The sequence below is a fragment of the Sodiomyces alkalinus genome (assembly GCF_003711515.1).
Source record: "Sodiomyces alkalinus F11 unplaced genomic scaffold SODALscaffold_2, whole genome shotgun sequence".
NCBI classification, from domain to species: Eukaryota; Fungi; Ascomycota; class Sordariomycetes; order Glomerellales; family Plectosphaerellaceae; genus Sodiomyces; species Sodiomyces alkalinus.
Window position 1 is genome coordinate 4,398,894 of NW_021167080.1, and position 19,673 is coordinate 4,418,566.

The 19,673-nt window shown below is 49.5% G+C and overlaps 4 protein-coding genes and 1 non-coding gene across 5 annotated transcripts; 3 read left to right on the forward strand and 2 right to left on the reverse strand.

Annotated features, from left to right (window-relative positions):
* Positions 1 to 233: 233 nt before the first annotated feature.
* Positions 234 to 5,811, reverse strand: SODALDRAFT_376875 (hypothetical protein; the record flags this gene model as incomplete). Its single annotated transcript, XM_028614855.1, has 6 exons — positions 234 to 601; positions 643 to 4,703; positions 4,807 to 5,270; positions 5,378 to 5,410; positions 5,468 to 5,528; positions 5,789 to 5,811. The coding sequence occupies 6 exons, from the start codon at positions 5,809 to 5,811 to the stop codon at positions 438 to 440; spliced, it is 4,806 nt and encodes a 1,601-aa protein (XP_028468981.1). The 3' UTR covers positions 234 to 437.
* Positions 5,812 to 7,861: 2,050 nt separating this feature from the next.
* SODALDRAFT_322366 (ras-related GTPase, Rho2 subfamily) lies at positions 7,862 to 8,880 on the forward strand (the record flags this gene model as incomplete). The annotated part of the gene is made up of 5 exons (XM_028609715.1): positions 7,862 to 7,896; positions 8,048 to 8,126; positions 8,198 to 8,203; positions 8,279 to 8,470; positions 8,590 to 8,880. 5 exons carry the CDS (start codon positions 7,862 to 7,864, stop codon positions 8,878 to 8,880), a joined length of 603 nt encoding a protein of 200 aa, XP_028468982.1.
* Positions 8,881 to 9,129: 249 nt separating this feature from the next.
* On the forward strand, positions 9,130 to 9,915 carry SODALDRAFT_113468 (hypothetical protein). Its single transcript, XM_028606573.1, has one exon. The coding sequence runs from the start codon at positions 9,379 to 9,381 to the stop codon at positions 9,787 to 9,789; it is 411 nt and encodes a 136-aa protein (XP_028468983.1). The 5' UTR covers positions 9,130 to 9,378; the 3' UTR covers positions 9,790 to 9,915.
* Positions 9,916 to 10,704, reverse strand: SODALDRAFT_113469 (hypothetical protein). The gene has a single exon (XM_028606574.1). The coding sequence runs from the start codon at positions 10,578 to 10,580 to the stop codon at positions 10,041 to 10,043; it is 540 nt and encodes a 179-aa protein (XP_028468984.1). The 5' UTR covers positions 10,581 to 10,704; the 3' UTR covers positions 9,916 to 10,040.
* A 2,662-nt stretch (positions 10,705 to 13,366) lies between these two features.
* SODALDRAFT_t52 lies at positions 13,367 to 13,438 on the forward strand. Its single transcript has one exon. It is a non-coding gene; the product is annotated as a tRNA-Ala (tRNA).
* Positions 13,439 to 19,673: the final 6,235 nt, after the last annotated feature.

Genomic DNA, 19,673 nt, shown 5'->3' on the forward strand with positions numbered 1-19,673 from the left:
GAAAGAAAGAAAAAGCTCGGTGATTAGAGGCCCTCTATTGTGAACCATCCCCCCCCTCCCCCCCCCCCCCCCCCCCCCCCCCCCCCCAAAAAAAAAAAAGAAAAAGAAAAAAAAAACCTCAAAACCACTCCGTAAAAAAACAAAGCGCTCTTATTTTTTTCGTATTCCTCTACACGCTGTAAAAGACTAAGAACTTGCGGACGAAGGGGGGAGAAGCGGGAGAAAACGGCAAGGTTGGGCAGCCATGGCGAGATCGAAAGAAACCCCGAAAAGAAACATAGGACTGCGTAACGTGTCACCCCTTTTCCCCTTTCCCCTTCTCAACCTCCACCAATTTCTCTCCCGCTACTCAAGAGTCTCTCTGTTTTTCCGCGCTCAAGTCTTCCTTCGACCCGCCTACTTTCCCCCGGGCGTTGTCCAGCGCCCCAAACACAGCATTACGGATCGCTGTCAGGTCTGCGGGAGTGCTTTGCCAAAACGACGCGCCGACCGCTGCCTGCGATGGTACCGGCGTCGATTCCCCTGTCGTCGTTGTCCGTATCGCCGAAATCGGCTGAGGCAATTTCCTGGCCCAGAATGATCCCCCGTCGGATGGACGCTCCTATTGCCCTCGCGAAGGAACCGGTGCCGGTTGGATGGAACCTGCCACGGGACTGCCGATCTCCCCCACGGCGCGCCGGGGCTGCGACACATCGGTACCGACATCCGCCACCCACCGGATCGTGTGCATCCCGGGCCCCTTGACGTCGCGCCACACGTCGAAAGACCCGCCTCCATTCTGCGGAGTGCCCTCCGTGTCCGCCAGGTCAAGCAGCTCCGCTTCCAAGACGGCCTCGCGGCTGACACCCTCTATCCTGTTCAGTTGGTTGACCTCGGCCAGCACCTCCTTCAGGTCGATCACGCTGTTGTCATCGCCACCGCCTTGGCCTTGCAGTTTCCGGCACGCCATGCAGAGGAGGACACGCACTGCTGCCGATCGCGGGGTCCCCGCCGTCCGAAATTGCGCCATAGGCGACATCGCCTGGTGTGGTCCCAGCGTGCTGCCCCAATTGCCCCGATTCGCCAGACTGTGCGACGCTACAAATGGCACGAACCCCTGCGAGTTGGGCCAGACGTTGTTTGGCACCTGCAACGGAGCATCCATGCCGAACGGCGCGCTGGGAAATCCCTGTGGCGGTCCGGGGGCGTGGCGCCGTTGCCGCGCCGCCGATGCCGCCATAGCTTCCTCCGAGTCGTCTAGCAAGGCACTGCTCCCAAGGTGCTGGTTCGATGCGTCGTCCGCCTGTTCTGCTCCCTGCCCGTGTACGATGCTTCCCGGTCGACCGATGGGCGATGGCCTGCTGATCGGCTGAGACGGTCCGACTCCGACCAATCCCGTGTCGAACCCGCCCGACGCTTGTCGCGTATGCGTTGCTGCTGACGGTCCGGAAACCGCTACGGGATCGCCAAACGGTTGCGAGAAACCCGAAGGCCCGGGTTGAACCGGAACAGGGAAACCCCTGCCACCGGACGTGTTAAGACCCGGAGGACCTGTCATCATCCCAGGAGACCGGAAACCGCTGGCTGGTGAGAACATGGCTTCCTGCGGGAAGCGATGGTGTAGCCCGGGCGGTGCCATGTTTGGCATATTAAACCCCGGAGGATGAGCCATGCCGGAGGGTGCGCTGTATGGGCCCGTGGGAATGCCCGCCGAACTTCTGCCATGGATCGGAGGTGACGCCGACGAGGGTACCTGGCCCGGGGCCGCGATTCCTGGCGGGAGGATCCCGCTTCCCTTCCGCCGCGACTGCTGTTGGTGTTGGTGTTGATGTTGCAGTGGATACTGCTGCTGGTGCGGCTGATGCTGCTGATGGGGTGCGAAAGGTATCGGGGCAGGGCTGTGCTGCGCCGGTGTGGCAGGATGGGGGGAAGGATACTGGCTCGACTGGGATATGTAAGACTCGGCTGCGCTCGATTCGTGCTGCGACTGCGCCTGCGACTGCACCTGCGCCTGGACTTGCGACTGCGCCTGCAACGTTGACGTGTTCTTGGGGCGAATCGGTGTCGGAGCCTTGGGCAGAGCAGGTGTGGCGACCTGCACCTTGGGCGATGCGTAAGCCGAGTTGGAAGGATGTTGCGGTAGGACCGTCGGGACGTTGGCCATGTTCGGCACGGAGACGGGGTGCTGGGATGACCGCCGAAGTTGCTGCGATGAAGGGGACGAGGGCGTGGGAGCAGCATTGCCGGGCGCGGCCGCACTGGCTGCCGCCTTCTGCGCCGCCGCCGCCGCAGCCGTCCTTTCCTCTTGCTTCTGACGTTCCCTGGCCTCCCGTTCTGTCGCCGCCGCCGCAGCCGCCGCATTGGCCTTGGCCTTGGCCTCGCGCTCGGCCTTGGCTTTGGCTTCCCTCTCCCGCCTTTCCCGTTCCTGTTTCTCCTTCTTCTCTCGCTGCTGCTTCTCCTTCAGCTCCCGGGCCTCTCGTTCGCGCTGGCGTGCCTCTTCCTTCAGCTTCTTCTCCCGTTCCTTGGCCTCGCGCGCCTTGCGCTCTTGCTCGGCACGTTTCTTCTCCTGCTCCTGCAGTCGCCTCTGGCGCTCGGCTTCCTTGCGTTGCCGCTCCTCCTCCTCGAGCCTCTTCTGCTCTTCCTTCTTGCGGCGCTTTCCCTCGGCCTTCAGCCGTTGTTCTTCGGCCCGCCGTCGCTGCTCCTCGACCCGTGCCGCCTCCTCCGCTGCCCGCTCGGCCTCCTTGCGGGCCCGCTCCTCGGCCTGCGCCTGCTTCTTCAGTGCCGCCTTGTCCTTGCGCTTCTGGGCGTCCTTAGCTCTCTTTGCCTTGCGCTGCTCGTCTTTCCGTTTCTCCTCGTCGATCTCCTCGAGCAGCCTATTCTGTCGTTGCTGGGCTACCATGTTCCGATAAGCCGTCAATACGCGCTGCTCGAACATACGAGCAGCAAAAATCTGGAACATGCGACGACCCTCTTCCATACGCTGCTCCTCTGTCATCGTATCCTGATGGTGGCAACAGTAATGCTCAGTACTGGAATGGTGCCCATGGTCATGGGTGTGATGAGAGGAGCTCACTTCTTCATCCTCGTACTCATCATCCTGGCTGTCCTCGTATTCTTCCTCCTCGTCGTCTTCATCCTCGTATTCGTCGTCGGGCGCAGGCTGGCCAAGCGGCGTCGGGGGATAGGCAGCAGCGCCGTTAGCGTTGGCGGCGTTGGCGTTGCCATGGGGCGGTGGGTTGGAGGAGGTGGCGGATGCCGCGGACGGGGCAGTGGCGGCGGGGTGACCGTATACGCGGGTGACGTGCTCCTTGGCATCTTCTTCGCGAGCCATGCGGCGTTCGGCCAGCTGCTCCATCATCTCGATGAAGCGCTTTCCGTCGTTTTTGAGCAGGTCGTCCGCCACGGTTAGTATGCCGCCTAAGTCCATGTTACCATAGCTGCGCAGCAGGAGGTCGAGAATCTTCATACCCTTGACTTGCAGACTGTTTCCGAAGGTCAGAAAATCTGCCATGTCACGGTCGTGCGGGTGGACGTCCTCCGGAGGCTCGTCTACGCTATATTCGTCGTCCTCGTCGAGTTCTTCTCCCTCGCTGTACTCCTCGTCCTCGTCCTCGTCGAGGTCATCGTCTTCGTCATCGTCATCCCCGACGTGTTCGACTATGCGGCCCCGCGAGGGCGGTTGACGGACGTACGTGGACGGCATGCGAGACGGTCGGACGGGGAAATCGCGCGGCAGCGGCGGGCCGTCGGCCTGGTTGGCGAACTGCTCGAGCTCCTCGTAGTAAGCATCGTAGAGTCCCTCCAGCTCCTCCTCAATGGCGATGCGCTTCCTGCCGCAGACGGTGCAGCTGCAGGTATGCTTCTGCTGCTCCTTCATCTTCCTCAGGACGGCGTCCTTTTCGACTTTGACGAGAGACTTGCGGTCTTCTTCGCCGAGCCCGAGCCAAAACTCCTTGATGCGCTCCCGCTCTTCCTGGGAATCGGTATCCCAAATCTTTTCTTTGGAAATACCAGGACCACGTGGCGGCGCCGAGGCCAATGGCCGGACGCCTGACGGCGATGGGCTGGCCAATCGGGAGTCATCTAGCGAGGATGTGCCGTCGTGGTTCTTCTTCTTCTTCTTCTTATGTTTCTTCGATTTACCAGACGACGTTGCGGTCGCGGTGGCCGTGCCGTGGCTGTTACCGTTGGTAGTACCACCATGCCCCGCCTCCGTATCTTGATCCTCGTCTTCAGTCAACTCGGGGTCGAGTGCGATTTGGTACTTTGCCGATGCCGTTGTAGAGGCAGGCACGTTGCGAGGGGTCGCTTGAGATTGGCCGTTGATAGTCCTCTCGCCAGCCACCTCCGTTGGAGTCGTCGTTTCCGCAGCGGCAGCGGCAGCCTTGGCGGCCGCCTTCGCGCGTCTCTTGGCCTTTTTACGATTCACTTGTTGTGCGGGGCCGTCTTCCACGACACCGGAAGTAGGGGTCGGTTGCGAGGATGTAGCGGCTTTGGACGGCAAGGTAGGAGTCGAAGGTTGGGAGGATTCGGTAGAAGGCGCGGCCTTGGGCACGGTAATCATCTTGGAACCATCTTTGTTTGTGTAGCGAGCAGTAGCAGCCTTCGTGTTAGGAGAGTCGGGCGGCTGAGGTGCCGACGAGCCTTTGTTGGCGGGCATGTCGGAGATCTGCCAGGGTGCAGCGAAGGGGAGTCGATACCATGAGCGAGGGGGCAGGATCGGTCTAGCTCAGGGTCGCGGGGTAAGATAAAGAGAGGAATCCCGTCGGGCTGCAGAGTACACAAAGAATGTCAGGTCAGTGTGGCAGTTCCAAGTTGATTAATCACAATGCTGAAACGACGCCGGCAGCAGGGATGTTCGGTGTTCGCCCCCCCCCCCCCCTCGATGGTGACGAGATGGCGGATGGCAGAAGGCAAAGGGTAGAGCGCAGAGGCAGAGACAGAGACAGAGGCAGAGAGTCCAGCAGGCCAAGCCACAATATAACGACAAGGTATAGCGGCGCAGTAGGATCGCATTTTCCGGAGATGGGGAAGGGGGACGAGAAAGTCCGAGGCGAACGTGTTGCTTGCAGGCGGGGTGCAGTCAAAGAAATGACGACGGACGAGGCGAGAAACTCACTGGTGGTGGTGGTGGTGCAGACGAGGCCTAGGGCGGATGAGAAGATGACACGGCTGGTGTGTCTCAAGCTAGAGATGGATAGTGGGAAGAAAGGATGCTGGGAAAAGGTGTTATGTAGGTGGTAGAACTTCGTGGAGGGGGGAGGGGGGGTTCGTGGTGGTAGACGCAAGGACTAGAATGCAGAGGGAGATGCAAGACGGAAGGAAAGAGGTGGTGTTTGCTTCGGTTGGGGAACCACTTTGAAAGTCACTTTCCGGTGTAGTCACTTGGAAAGAGTACCTGTGAGCCGCCTGAAAGCAGGGCCTTGCACAACTAGCAAAGGTCGTCCATCAATCAGAATTAGAGGCTTCCGTTTTAGTACCTTTCCACGTGACCGTGTGGCGCCTGCCCTGAAAGTTGTTCTTTCCCGTTCAGCCTGGTCCTTCCCAGCCTGACGTAAGGCAACAATTAATTACGTCCTATGTTCCTACCTTCGTATCCCAGGTACGCCTTTCTCTATCATACGAAGTATTAATACATTTCCAACTGGCCTAAGTACCTAATTATAGCAGGACTGCCGAGCCCGTTCTTTCCCTTGCCATTCCAATTTCTAAGAATAAAGGTACCTTGCCTTATATACCTTATTCTTCCTAAGGTAGGTCCCTATATTTAAGGTAAGTGTCTCTACCTAAGGTAGGAGAAATACCTGACTTCCAGGTTGTCTTTGAAACCATTGCCCGGCCGAAGACCGAGTACTACCGTACAGTAGGTACCTTAGGTAGGAATCGACATCTCAGGAACCCCCTACCTTAAGGTATCCAGGGACGGCCCCTTTTCCTCTGGTTCAATGCTCTGGTGACTGCGTCGTAGAGGAATTCAAGGCATTATTGCTCAGGCATGGTCAACAAGCTGCGCCCGGAAGCGGCGTCCGAGGATGGCGTCATTCTATTGATACGAACACAGCCATATTCAGATTACAGCGATGACTTTTCGACTACTGAGCCTGCTCATCAAAGCAGATCTGTGATTCAGGAGAAGAGTGCATAGGTAGACGTACTCTTCCGAGACTGCACCTTCAAGTTCCAGTCGACGCTGCTCCGATATTGGCAGCGCCGGGCGTCCTATACTGCTTGGCGAAGGTCCCGCCCTCTTGATTCGCCCAGCACTTCAATAATTGATTACGCGATTAACGGTGTACGATATACGAGGCGACGCGGACACGGGATTAAAAGGTCTACACTCCTTCCTTCACCCGTTCCCAAAGCGTCAAACGACGTGGCTATCGACGGACGACACACCTCCGCAGATCCCTCGGGGATTAATCCTGATAGGGCTGGCGAGAACATGTGGACGTCTGATCCGAGGTTTACCTCGTCGCTAATCACTATATTCTTTATTTCGACTGTTCCGGGCATACCGATACTCTTATTGCACGTGATGCCACATCTAATTCATTGTATGGGCAAACCACTCCGTCATCGTAATCATGGACATCATGGAAAGTATGTATCAAGACACCGGCCGGTTGCCCTGATTGATGGCGGACGGATGCGATTACGTACGAAGAAACAGTCAACCTCCATCCTCGAGACGAATTGGCCGCATGCCGTGATGGCTCCTTTCGAAGGGAGGACTGAAACGGACCCCCGAAAGGCGAATTAGGTACACTAAGGTACGGTAGGGTAGGTATGGTTGCCGTTGGTTTGAAGGGCACAAATCGGACAAGAAAGGCGTCAGCTCGTATCCAAATCCAACGGCGTTTCTCCCACCCCTACTGGGTAAGGTACTTCGCACACTGAGTGCTCCGTTCTGAGTCCTACGCTCACCCCGGAAAGCAACGCCTAGCGCTACCTTAGACTCCTGCCCTACAGGTACCTACCTGATAACAAGTCCTATTAGGTATTCGTATTCGTAAGGGAAGGTAAGGTAAGGTACCTTAAGGTACGTTGTACTTTACCGAGTACACATGCTCCTTTAACAGTTCAACGCCGTGCTTCTACTGATACTCCGTACATACATACGCCTCGGCTTTTCTTCTCTTCTCAACGCGGCTGGCATCATCCTCTGGTCGTTCTCCGTCCCGATTTGTTGTCGATATCGTTATTGGATATTCTCTGATCTCTTGTATCTATTTATGCCCTTCAATTGTCTGCCGTATTATTCGTATAATAATCCCCTCCTCCCATCCAATCGACCACGGCACCGGTTCTACCGCATCTAATTACTCCGTATCCCTCCGTACCAGTACGAGAATCCCACCTGTCTTCCCCCTCTCCCCAATTGACTGTTTACCGATCCAGTTCCCATTGAACCAGATCCGACGAAAGTACTAAAGTTCTCCCTTTGGCTTCCCGACATCTGCGAATAACCTCATTATCTACATATTGCCCGCCGCCTACCTTAGCCACTGCCCTACCCCCTTGTTCACGGCCCCGTCATCCGACCTCAATTGCTCTCCTCTGTACCGGACAGGCCCCTGGTGGATTTTCGCCTTTTCAACGCCAACCTAAAACCCGCTCTCCCTACGCTGAAAGCAACTCCTTCCTGCATTCACGGCCAACATCCAAACCCCCAACGTCACGCCTACTGCTCGCGGGGAATCTGAAACCCCTATCATAGTCGAATCTTCCTCGAATTGTTTCGTGCCCGAAGGCCTCTTCGACTCTCGCTCCCAGCCTTGCCCTCCGATTGTCCTAACGAGCCGCCCGGTCGTCCCCTCCGCTTACTCTCTCTCTCTCCTCCCTCCCCTCGATCCTCTCCGCCTTCCTCTTTCCCACCTACGCCATGGCGAGCTCAAGTCCCCAGAACGTCATCCGAAGGTTCGTAGCACCGGTTCACTCCTTGCGTCCAACGCCGTTCTCTCGTCATGCTGCCTTGCGCCGATTCTGCCTCCTGGGAAACCCCCCTTACCTGGTCTGGTTCTCGACCTTCACCCTGCAGAAGCTGACGTGGCCGACGTCCTGAATACAGAAAACTAGTCATCATCGGTGACGGTGCTTGCGGGAAGACGAGTCTACTCAGCGTCTTCACCCTAGGATACTTCCCAACGGTATGTTCACTCGGCTCCCCTCTCCCCGCTTCTCTACAGGGAACTCTGCTAACCTGCATGACCATGTACAGCACTACGTCAGTCAAGTCCCCTACCCTTCTATTTCTCGACGCGACAGCTCATTCTGACCCTACCACGGCCGAAAAAAACAGATCCCTACAGTATTCGAGAACTATGTGACAGATTGCAGGGTAGACGGCAAGTCCGTCCAGCTCGCGCTCTGGGATACCGCAGGCCAGGAAGACTACGAAAGGCTACGGCCCTTGGCCTATTCCAAAGCTCACGTAATCCTCATCGGCTTCTCCGTCGACACGCCAGACTCGCTTGATAACGTCAAGCACAAGGTGCGTCCGTCCGTCCTGTTCTTCTACCTCGTCACTCCAACTCCCCGCGGGGGGGGGGGGGGTTTCTTTTTTTCCTGTCAGTCGCTAACCACCTCTCTCTTCTCCCTCCTTCTAAACAGTGGATAGAAGAAGCGAACCGCCTCTGCCCCAACGTTCCCATCATCTTGGTTGGCCTTAAGAAGGACCTCCGCGAAGACCCGGTCGCCATCGAGGAGATGCGCAAGAAATCCCTCCGCTTCGTCACCGCCCAAGACGGCGACGCCGTCGCCAAGCAAATCGGCGCCCGGAAATACCTCGAGTGCTCCAGTCTCAGCGGCGAGGGTGTCGACGACGTCTTCGAGGCCGCTACTCGCGCCGCCCTCCTTACTTTCGAGAAAGGGGAGGGAGCGGGATGCTGCGTCATTCTTTGAATGAAGCGTGGCGAAAAGGAAAACAAAAAGAAGAAGCATATAAGGACGAGAACTCCCCAATTTAACGTAATACGCAATAGCAAGAGCTACGTTGCCGGTTTCAACCAAATGTCGGGGGCTCCTGGGCGTCGGCGCATCGCGGATAACGGAAGACAAAATCGCAAAGTTCAGGTTCGTTGCTGAAAGGGACTCTGCATCAGACATGCACACCATCTCGAACACCGCAGTGCAGCGTCGTCCGAGATTTCCCGTTCCGACTGCTTGCGGAACTCGAAAACGGATAATCGTATACCAAGGGGAGGCCAAACACAAAGGAAGAAAAGCGTGCTAGCAGTAATTTCCAGCATAACCAAAGACGAGAACGGTCCATCGTGGACAGCCAACCACAACAGATCAGGCGCATTATATGCCAGCACACATCCAGAATAGGGGTCACCGCGATCATTATCTTGTTGCTGCCAAAATTCTACTCCACAGTCACGGCCAGCTTTTAACTGTATGATAGCAGGCGAGTTCGGGGACGGAAGCGAAAATGCTAGAGGCGAACTCCCTGAAAGAGGGAAGAAGTCGACATATCTAAGCAAGCTAATAACTTTCCTATCTATTTCATGGTGTTTGGGCGGCAAGATGACACAGCTTGGATGGTTACCTCTCCTTGGTTTTCACTCGAGGAACTTGTATCATCTTGTTTTATTTTATTTTTATTGTTGTTATTTTTTGTCTTTTGGTCTCCATTCATATTTCAGTCCATCTCCCACACCGCGTTTATGGCAGCATGAGCCTCTGAATGCATCCTTAATCCCTGTTCCTCTGAAGATATTTTTACAAGAAAAGAAAACTGAGTGCCAAAGAACACCAAGAGTACAAGGCCAACCGCGGTCTGGGGCTAAAGCCACGTGTCTCGACTAAGCTAAATGTACACTTGAGGTGATGCAAGAAGTCCAAAGACGGAGAGGCCATCTTCCCGGACGACGCAGCTCGTGGTGAAAAATATGTCTATATGAACAACAATCAAGAAGCAAAAGAGAAGAGGGGGGGAAGGCCTGGACGAAGAGACAAAAAGAGACAAAAAAGGGGGAAGAAGAGCAGCTTCAGAGAAAAACACATTCCATCATACACACAGGCTGCACTATTTCCCCCACGTCCCTAGGGTTCGTCTTTCACCGCTTCCAATCGTGGTCCCAGGCAATCCGAGCCGGCGTCTCGGTCTGCAGGCGCGCATACTCGATCGGCACGGCATTGAGCCCATAGAGGCCCTTCTTTTCTAGAGCCACACGGTAAAGATATCCCTCGCCCTTGAGACCCGGGCCCTCGGTGACGCGGAGCTCCTCGCAGGCGCTGTGCATGCCCTGGTGCATGCGCATGCGCTCGCGCTCTAGCGACTCGCGGACGCGGCGTTGGTGCAGCTGCCAGGCGCGGTGGATGGTCCAGTGCCGGAGCCACCGGTTACGGGCCATGCGGAGAGGGGGGGGCGCGTATCCGTGCAAGTTGCCGCGGAGCTTAGCCACTCGGTGACGGAACTCGTGACCGGGGCCCTCCTTGCCCTTCTTCTTTCGCTTCTGGGAGGCAGGGGTCGTCGAGAAGGGGCGTAAGATGTTGGGGAATAGCGCGCGGAGGGAAGCCGTGGTGGTGGTGCCGGTGAAAGGCGCAGTAACCGCAGGGCGAGCCAGCAGGCCGCCGAGAGAGAAATGGAAAGGCATCGTTGGTTGGTTATGAAGCTCTGAAGCAGGGAACGGAAGACTGAAAGTTTGTCGGGTTGACTCGTTTGGTTGAGAAGCACTGCCTGCAATCACGGTCGGTGCAGTGCGTTGTCCCTTTCAATTGAGTTTCCGAAGTTTTCTGGGACGCTGCTGACTATCGTCCTGGTCGGTTTCTTCCAAGGAATGACGAACGACGGGAAGGCAGGGTACGAAAGCTTGGAAGGTGTTGGCGTGTTCGTTTTCTCGTCTAATCTCCAACAAGGGGAGCAGCTGATCGCGGTTCCTTTCTGAGGCGCGGAATGTACGAGAAATTGCAAGGGCTCGAAAGATGCTGACACCTTCGGTGCTCGCTGCTGTTTGAATGTTCGGAAGAGCTGTAAAACGAGACTGATCCGGAGAAGACGACGCCGAGTCGGATGCAGTGGTGCCCACGATCTCCTCGAATCTCTGCAGGCGCTGCTCGCGAGCTAATCTCGTGTTGATACGCTGAATGGCGCACAAAGCCGGGGCGAGATCGACCGGTTTCGGGAACCTGTGGTCTGAGAACCCAGCGTCTGGGTAAAAGCCGTGGTCGGGGGTGTAATTGTCCCTGTGCAGGTTGTAGAATTTGTGAAGGTAGGACGAGTCGCCTGGAAGGGTGTAGGGTCGGCGTCGCATCTGAAAATTGAGGGTTGCATGGTACTGGCACGGGTCCTCCTGCGCCTGCTTCTGGCCGTGGCGGTGCCTGTGGCTTGACGGCTTTTCGGCAGAACCTCGGTCCGATTCCGACCCACAATAGCCAGGACGCTGGGCGTGGTCTGTGGCAGTTCCTGCATGATGCGGCGACGACGACAACATCTTGTCAAGTCCAGAGGGTGTCTCTGGCTGGTTCGAACATGGCGACTTGAAATCAGCATTGCCGCCATACGTGTACACCAACACTCGTCTTGGGGCTGTGTCTTTCTCCGTCCCGGTACAATGCTTTGCGGTGTAGGTATTCCCATCATCGCCGCAGCTAATGGCACGCGAACACTCGTCCTCGTCGAAGAGCAAGTTTCGCGCGTTTCTCTCTTCCTCTCGATCGTGCAGAGCAGCCAGCCTTAGCACTGTCTTCATGCCGTTCCCAATAATCGCGAGGATGGGACCCAACGATGTCTCAACCGGGAAGATGAAGCGGACTTGCCAGAGGAGCCAGGCGAATTCACGCATTCGAGACGACCTATGCAACAGGGTTCGGTAGAATGGCTTGCGGCCATCAGGCACCCTTTCCTTCCAGAGGAGGGAAATGGCTTCCCACTCTTTGGGCGACCAGAATGCACCTTCGCTACAGGATAGCCAGCGTTTGGCCGTAGGAGACAGGCTTCCCGGGTCCCGATGATCGAACTCAAGCAGCGTAACGATCAGCAGGATGGCGTCAGGTAGGGACTCCTGCCGAAGGCGGCTAATGTACATCTCCTGGGTGTAGGGCACCTGTCCCTCGTATACCCAGAGGCGCGAGTCCTTGCAGGGCAAGCAAGGCATGTGTCGGAATAGGAAGATGTAGTCGCCGGGCTGGTGGCCTAGGTAGTGGTTGGTATCCTGGCCCTCGCGGTTGACGAGGCCCTGTGCGATAGGGCGGAAAAGAGGATGGCCATCACTACTGACTTTGTCCATGATGACGGAAAAGTGCGGCGGACCCGCAATTGTCCTGAGACGGTCAACCGTGTCTTTGAGATTCTTGTTGTGTCTGACGATTTCGTTCACGGTTTCTTGAATAATACGCTCATCTTTGTTTTGTCGGCTCTGGTTTCTTTTCAGGCCATCTGAAGTGACATTGTCTCGTGGCAGCTCAAAGTTGAGTATCATCTTCTCGTCTGACTCTCTTACAAGATGCCGTTCATCTCTGGCTTGTTGTGCGAGGACATACTTGGCCGAATCAGGGTCGTAATGTGGCCGACGCCACAGAGGACCGAGGTTGTTGAAGGAGATGTACTTCTCCCAGGCGATCTGCATCACCTGTCCCCAAGGCATATCCATGGTTGACTTCTTAAGGGATAGGTTAGTCATTAGTTCTTTGAAAGGGCCTATGCAATGCGCGCATATGTGGTCACACTTACCAGTATGCTTTACTGGGACGTATGTTCAGCAAAGTAGTAACCAAATGCACTAACCATAGATGCCCTTGGATAGCTAAGATGTGAATGTAAACACTCTAAAGAGCCAAAAGAGCCAAGACTTAAAGAGCAGAATTGTCGTAGATGTAGGGTAATGCCTTGCTTGTTTTGATTAGTCTCGCGCACGCTATAAGAGATGAGACGGTGTTTCTGGCATATTAGGGTTAGTAACTAACTGACAAAGTTATCTCTCAGGAAGGTGTGTTCTTGCCTTACTACGTTACGGTCCTTACCTTCCCGGGCAGTTTCAGTTACGGCCTATTTGCCCTCTAAGCATAACTATATACATGTTCATTACGGGTTGCATATAGGTAACCCGACATACAGGTTTAAAGTAAACTGATGAATACGAACTGAACATTCACCAAAAAGCACGCCTCAGAGTCTTATTACCGCCTAAAATACCTAGATCAGTGAACCATTCAGGAATCTCACTATACCATCACTTAAGTAGTTACACTGCAGTTATCAGCATTTAAGTACTAGGAAAATCCCTGACACATAATTTATTGTTAATTATTAACTGACTAGCTGCTTATCTGTTCATAGTTCCGCAGGCTTCACTTGGAATTTGACATGAAGTTTCACTTCTGAGCTTCTCAGATCGTAATATATTGGGGCCTGGGAGCCTTCTCCACAAGAAAGACATCCAATGGGCGATTGGTTTAGTGGTATAACGTCTGCTTAGCATGCTGAAGGTCCCGCGTTCGATTCGCGGATTGTCCATATCTTTTTTACTTTTTTAATCTTCTTTATTTGGTTTTGCCTCAAGTTGTTACATGGAGTTGAAATGCTCAGTCCTGTGTTCTCTGGTGTTTCTTGTGGCTCGCAACGTTTTTCTTACTGTTTCCCTTTTTCGTTAGTTAACTTGCAAGATCAGGTACAGTGGGTCTGGAAGGTCCGTAAAGGCCTTAGACCCTCATAAACACGACATAATGTTATGACGGCTTCCGGTCCTCTATAGTATAGCGGACGATAGTGGACTGGCGTCGAGGTTTTAGTTTAAATAAGAAGAGAATATTAACTAAAGAGCAGTAACTGTCGTTCGTAGTAGTCTGGTCGTAGTTGCGTCGTAAAGACTAGGCGTCTTCTTCACAAGGTAGGTTCGAGCGTAGAATAGTAGTCCAGGTGAAGACTTAGATTAATCGATGCCTTATTCTCTAATAGAAGCAAGGCCTAGAATACCTTAGTATATATATCTGCGAGATCACGAACGCCCTGGTGATCCCTTAACCTAGGATCATACTGGATCACTTCCTTAGCCAAGTAATCGTTAGTGATCCTCATGATCCGTCTCTACTAGTATATTCCCTATACCGGCGCTAGCGTGCTAGTCTATCTTCCTTAGTTATCTATCACGTGACTTAACACGTGATCTTATCCTGAGTCATCCTCTAGTTACGCCCTGGCACGTTATATACCGGTGCATCCCTCGTGCTGGTGCATATTACGTCTATTAGCCGTAATATTACCTCCCCTCTTCTAAGCGCTATCCTAGCGGTCGTATAAATAGGTCGCCTATCCTAGGTTCGTCGCCCTTAAGGTTTTTTCTTTTCTTTTCCTATAGCTAACTATTATATCCGGCCGTATCCAGAAGTTATAGCCTTCCCGTAAGACGTAGTATCGAATTAAGCTATCGCGCACTATCGAACTCTCTAGGGTGGAAGTTATGCCTTATTCCTTTTACGAGTTAAAAGGCTTTCGGTGCCTTATGATCGAAAACATTTCCTGTTATAAGGAATACGTCCGTCGTGGTCGATCGTGCGATAGTTCGGGGGTTCCTCTATCTTCTCGTGGGTGCCTTCCTATTCTTCCGAGTCGCCCTCCTCGCTAATTACTCTTCCAGTGACGCGTATTAATAAGGAAATAGAGCGTCTTAAGACGGAGGAGGAGGTGACCGAGGCCTCCCTCCTATCCACTTATCGCGCGTTAGAGAAGGCCTAGAAGGAAGCTTCTAAGTCTCTAGCCCGCTTAGCCCGAATCCGCCGCTAAAGGGAGTCCCTTTATTCTAAGGGTATAACTATAGTAGCCCGTGGCCTTAAGTCCCTCGACGCTTTAGAGACGGCGGATCGCGAGGAGTCTAAAGCGGTAGTTAATATATAAACGGCGGGTGCTATAGATTTAATTAATTAGAATTAGATTATAGCGTAGGATATAGGTGATTTTTCGGATATTAATTTTACGCAGACCGCGGCGTCTGGTTCTAGGTCTTAATAGTGTTTTATCGGTATTACTTTAGGAGTTACTTATAGTGGATTAGGTTTTCTTTAGGTTCCTATATATTATCGCCGTGGTCGTAGTTTTTCTACTTAATAAAATATTCGGTGCCGTTTAGCGTCTCTCGGTAATCGAGGATTTATTCCGCTTTATATATATCGCTAGTATCTACCACGATTATATCTTATATTATTTTTACGTTTTTCGGTGCTGGTTCGAGTAATAAAATATAGAAGTTATTATGTATCCTTATTATCGGAGGTAGTAATAGAATATAGTTCGTATCTGATTTTTTCTCTAGGATTTTAAATAGTCCTAATTTTTTGAAATCCAATTTATTGCTTAGTCGTTGTGTTTTAATGTTTTTACGAATAAGGTAAATGCGGTCCCTCCTTAAAAGGGTTAGTCCCTTAATCCTTAATTAATTTACGTATCTACTTATTCGTGTTCTAACTATCTCTAGGTCGGTTCGTAGTTCTTCGTGTAGTTTTTTTATACTTTTAATTATTTTTATCGCTCTTAGTGCGTCTAGTCCTTTTAAAGGTTTTCTAAATACTATCGGTATATACCCGTAATTTGCTTCGAACGGTGTTTTCTTTATTAACTCGTTTAACGAGCTATTATATATAAACTATATAAGTAGTAGGTATTATACCTAATTATCTTATTCGTACCCTACGTAGTATCGTAGGTACTATTCTAGGACTTGGTTTATGATTTCGGTTTATCTGTCCGTTATAGGGTAAAACGCTGTTAAATACTTATATTTCGCTCCTAGCTGGCTTATAACTGCTTTCTAGAAGTTATTAGTAAAGAGTTTATCTTTATCCGTGATAATTTTGTTTAGCGCGCCGTGATCCCTAATTAGGTAGTCGATAAAGATACTTACTAGTTCTTCTGCTATAGTGTTTTTAATATATAGAATATAAAGAGTGTATTTCGTGAATTAGTTAACGATCACGAATATACTATCGTAGGCAGTTCCTGTTACTAGGTCTTTAGATATTAGGAATCCTGTTACGAAGTCTATTATAATTAATTTCTATAGTCTAGCTACTACTAGTAGTGGCTTTAGTAGTCCGTAAGGTTTATATCGGCTGCTTTTTACTTTTTAGTAAATATCGTAGTTACGAATAAAGTCCCTGACTTATTCTTTGGTTCCTGTGTAGCCGTATTATTATCGTAATCGGCGGTAAGTCTTATAAACTCCTTAGTGTCTATATATTAGCGAGGCGTATGCTTCTTTAAACGTGGTGTCGATTATCTGATTTATACAGTTTATCTCTCTGTTTTTAAGGGTAAGAGCTTCTCCTTCCTATTAGAGTATAGCTTATAGTTTAGGTGATTTATTAGGTGTTTCTAGTCGGCTAAGTGCGTCTGCACGACTATTTTCGCTTCTTTTTATATATTAAATATAGAAGTTAAATTCGGATAGGAATTCTGCCTATCGGATCTATCGTTTATTAAGAACCTTAGTAGTAGTGAATTATATAAGGTTCTTATAATCCGTGTAGACCTATACCGGGTGTTTCGTTCCTAATAGGTATAGTCTTTATTCTTTAAAGGCTTCGATAATAGCTATTAGTTCTTTATCGTGGATCTAATAGTTAAGTTCTAGTCTACTAAGTTTTTTAGATATAAAGGCTATAGGATATAGTCTTCCTTCCGCGTCGCATTACCCGAGTTATACTCCTAGAGCCTAGTCGGATACGTCTATCTCGAGTTCGTATTCTTTATCGGGGTCTAGTATTACTAAGATAGGTTCGCTAGTAACCCTTCCTTTAAGGGCTTAGAATACTTCTTCTATCCTTTTATTCTATTCGAAGTCGAGTCCTTTTTTAGTTACTTCGGTTAAGGGAATAGTAATCTTACTATAGTCCTTAATAAATCGTCGGTAATAGTTAATAAGTCCGAGGAAAGATTAAATATCACGAATATTCTACGGCTATAGCTATTTAGAGACGTATTAGATTTTCGCCTTATCTATATAGATTTCCTTAGGTCGTATTATATAACCTAAAAAGTTAACTTCTTATATATGGAATTGCACTTTTTCTGGCTTAACTAGTAGGTCGGCGTTTTATAGGAGTTATAGGATCGTGTGAACGTATTATCGGTGTTCTTCGAGTATTTTAGAGAAGATTAGGATATCGTCTAGGTATACTATAACAAAGTGGTCTAGATATTTCCTTAGAATATTATTAATAAGTGTTTAGAACGATGCTAGCGTATTTATTAACCTAAAGAGTATACTAAGGTACTCGAAATATCCTCGCTTTGTACGGAATACTATCTTCTATTCTTCTCCTTCCTTAATCCTAATTAAGTTATAGGCTCCTTTTAAGTCGAGTACTATAAACTATTATACTCTAACTAGCTAGTCTTATATCTCTAAACTAAAAGGTAGTAGGTAGCGGTTCTTAATAGTTATATCGTTAAGTTATTAATAGTCGATATATAGTCGTAGTTTATCGTTTTTCTTTAGTATAAATAGGATCGGGTATTCTACCGGTAATTATAATACTCTAATATAGCCTTTTACTAGTATTTCTTCGAGATATTCTTCTAAGGTATTTAATTCCTTTTAATTTAACCCGTAAATTAGAAAGAATTTTAGGTATATCCCTTCCTTAAGGGGTATCTTGTGATTATAATATCGATATTTCGGTAATCCAGTCTCTAGATTTTCGGTAAATAGCTTTCCGTATTTACGGTATTCTGGTAGTACCTTAGCGAGTCTATTATCGCCTTCTACGAGTCCTCTCTCTGCTTAGATAATCTAATATATTCCTTTAATAATATTTATTACGCGTCGGTTATCGTACCGTTACTGCTATCTTAAAGTCTTTCGTACTTCCTTCGCCTTAGTCCCTGATTTTTAGCGGCTATCTAAGTCTCCCTAAGGCTCCTTTATCGGTAAGTCTTTCTGCTATTTTCGACGGATATCGGGATCGGGTAAGGTTTCCTTTATAGTCTCCTACTCACTCTCTAATCTCCACCAGAGCTAGCTAAGCTTCTAGTCTATATCGGGATTCTATTTATAAAACTATAGTTTACTAAGGATAACGTCCTTATAACCTATATCGTATATATTAAACTTTATTATTCTAGTCTTATTCTAGATTTCGACCTAAAGGTGTATAGTCTCCTAGTCGATAATAACTTCTTTATAGGACTAGTTCTTTCCCGTATATAGAGTAATCTCGTACTCGTCTTCTAGGTATTTCCTAACTTAAGGTATAAAGAACTTTCTTACGGCTACTAGTAAGATAAAGTTTCCTGCTATACCTATATCTAATAGTGCGTTTATCTTATAGTTATCGAGTCGTATTCTAATATAGTAGTGCCTTATACTACTATATATTATAGAGTATATCTATTAAGTGCCTCTTATATACTCCTTACGATAGTATACTCCTAGTTTTTTACATTATTCAAGGGATATCTTTTTATCTAAGAACCTGTACTGGATTAAGAGTTATTCTATCTATCGTAGGCGTTTATCGAGGCCCTAGAAGCGTGATTCCTAAGCTTCCTAGTCTTATTCTAGTTATCGGATTTTCTTAGTAGCGTATACTATATAGCTAGTAGTATTATACTCGCTTAACCGGTATTCGTAGTAGTTATACCTAGGTAATTAAAGGTAAGTCTCGCGTCTAGCCTATTTACGCTTTATCTATTCTTTCTTACGCGTTTAGTTTTCGGGTAGTTAATCGTCCGACTCTTATAGGTTTATTAGTAAGTTAGTAAGAGTGTCTCGGTTCTCCTAAGCGTGGTAAGGTCGCTAATATATAGTTTATTACCTTTCTTCGCTAGTATTTATAGGTGCTCTGCGGTAAGTATTATTAGAGCTAAGTTTAGTAAAACGGACTTAGTGGGTTTATCCAAGGGGTTCTTCCGCGAGCTAGTTAAGTATCCGTAGCTAGTTAGTTTCTTCCTCGACTAGGTCGGCTACTTTTATAAGTTAGTACTAGAAGTCCGTGTTATTATCCGGAACTCCGTCTAACTCCGTTTCCTAATCTTATTCTTCGAGTTTAGCGATTTCTTCTTATGCATAACGTGTATAACCTTCTTTTTTAAGTTAGTGTTTCTCTTTGGGAGTAAGTCCTACTTCCTGGAGGGTACTAAAACCTCTACTACTAGTATTCGTGTGGACTTCCTATTTCTTCTGGATCTTTAAGATCTATTTCTGTCTTTTAGCTTCTTGTTTTATCTATCCGTATTTTTAAAGGATTTCTACGATAGTTTATAAAGCTAGTCTATTCTTATCCTAGTCGGGAGTCTTAAGGCTATAGTCGTTATCGTACTCGTTACTAGATCTTATAGCGAGTATCTTCTAGGGTCTTTTAGGGTAGTATCTAGCTCTATCCTTTTCTAATTAGTATACTAGATAATAGTTATCGTAGCAGGTTATCTAATAGAGGTTAACGTGTAGTGTTTTATCCCTATAAATTTCCAGGTATTTAATAGCGTTAATTTCCTTCTAGGGTTTTTCTCTTCCGATCGTATTAGCCTATTATTACGATTATTTCTTTTTAGGCTTATAATAGTCGTGTATATAGTAACCCGGCTTATTATAGTTATAATACTTAATTTTCTTTATATCCCTTTTACCCTACTTATCGCTTTATCGGTTAATATTATCGAGCTTTATAGGTCTACTATAATACCTATATAAGGTATTTCCGAACTAGCGTGGGTATAGTTATTTCTTCTTCGAATTAGCCGTGTAGAATAGAACGCT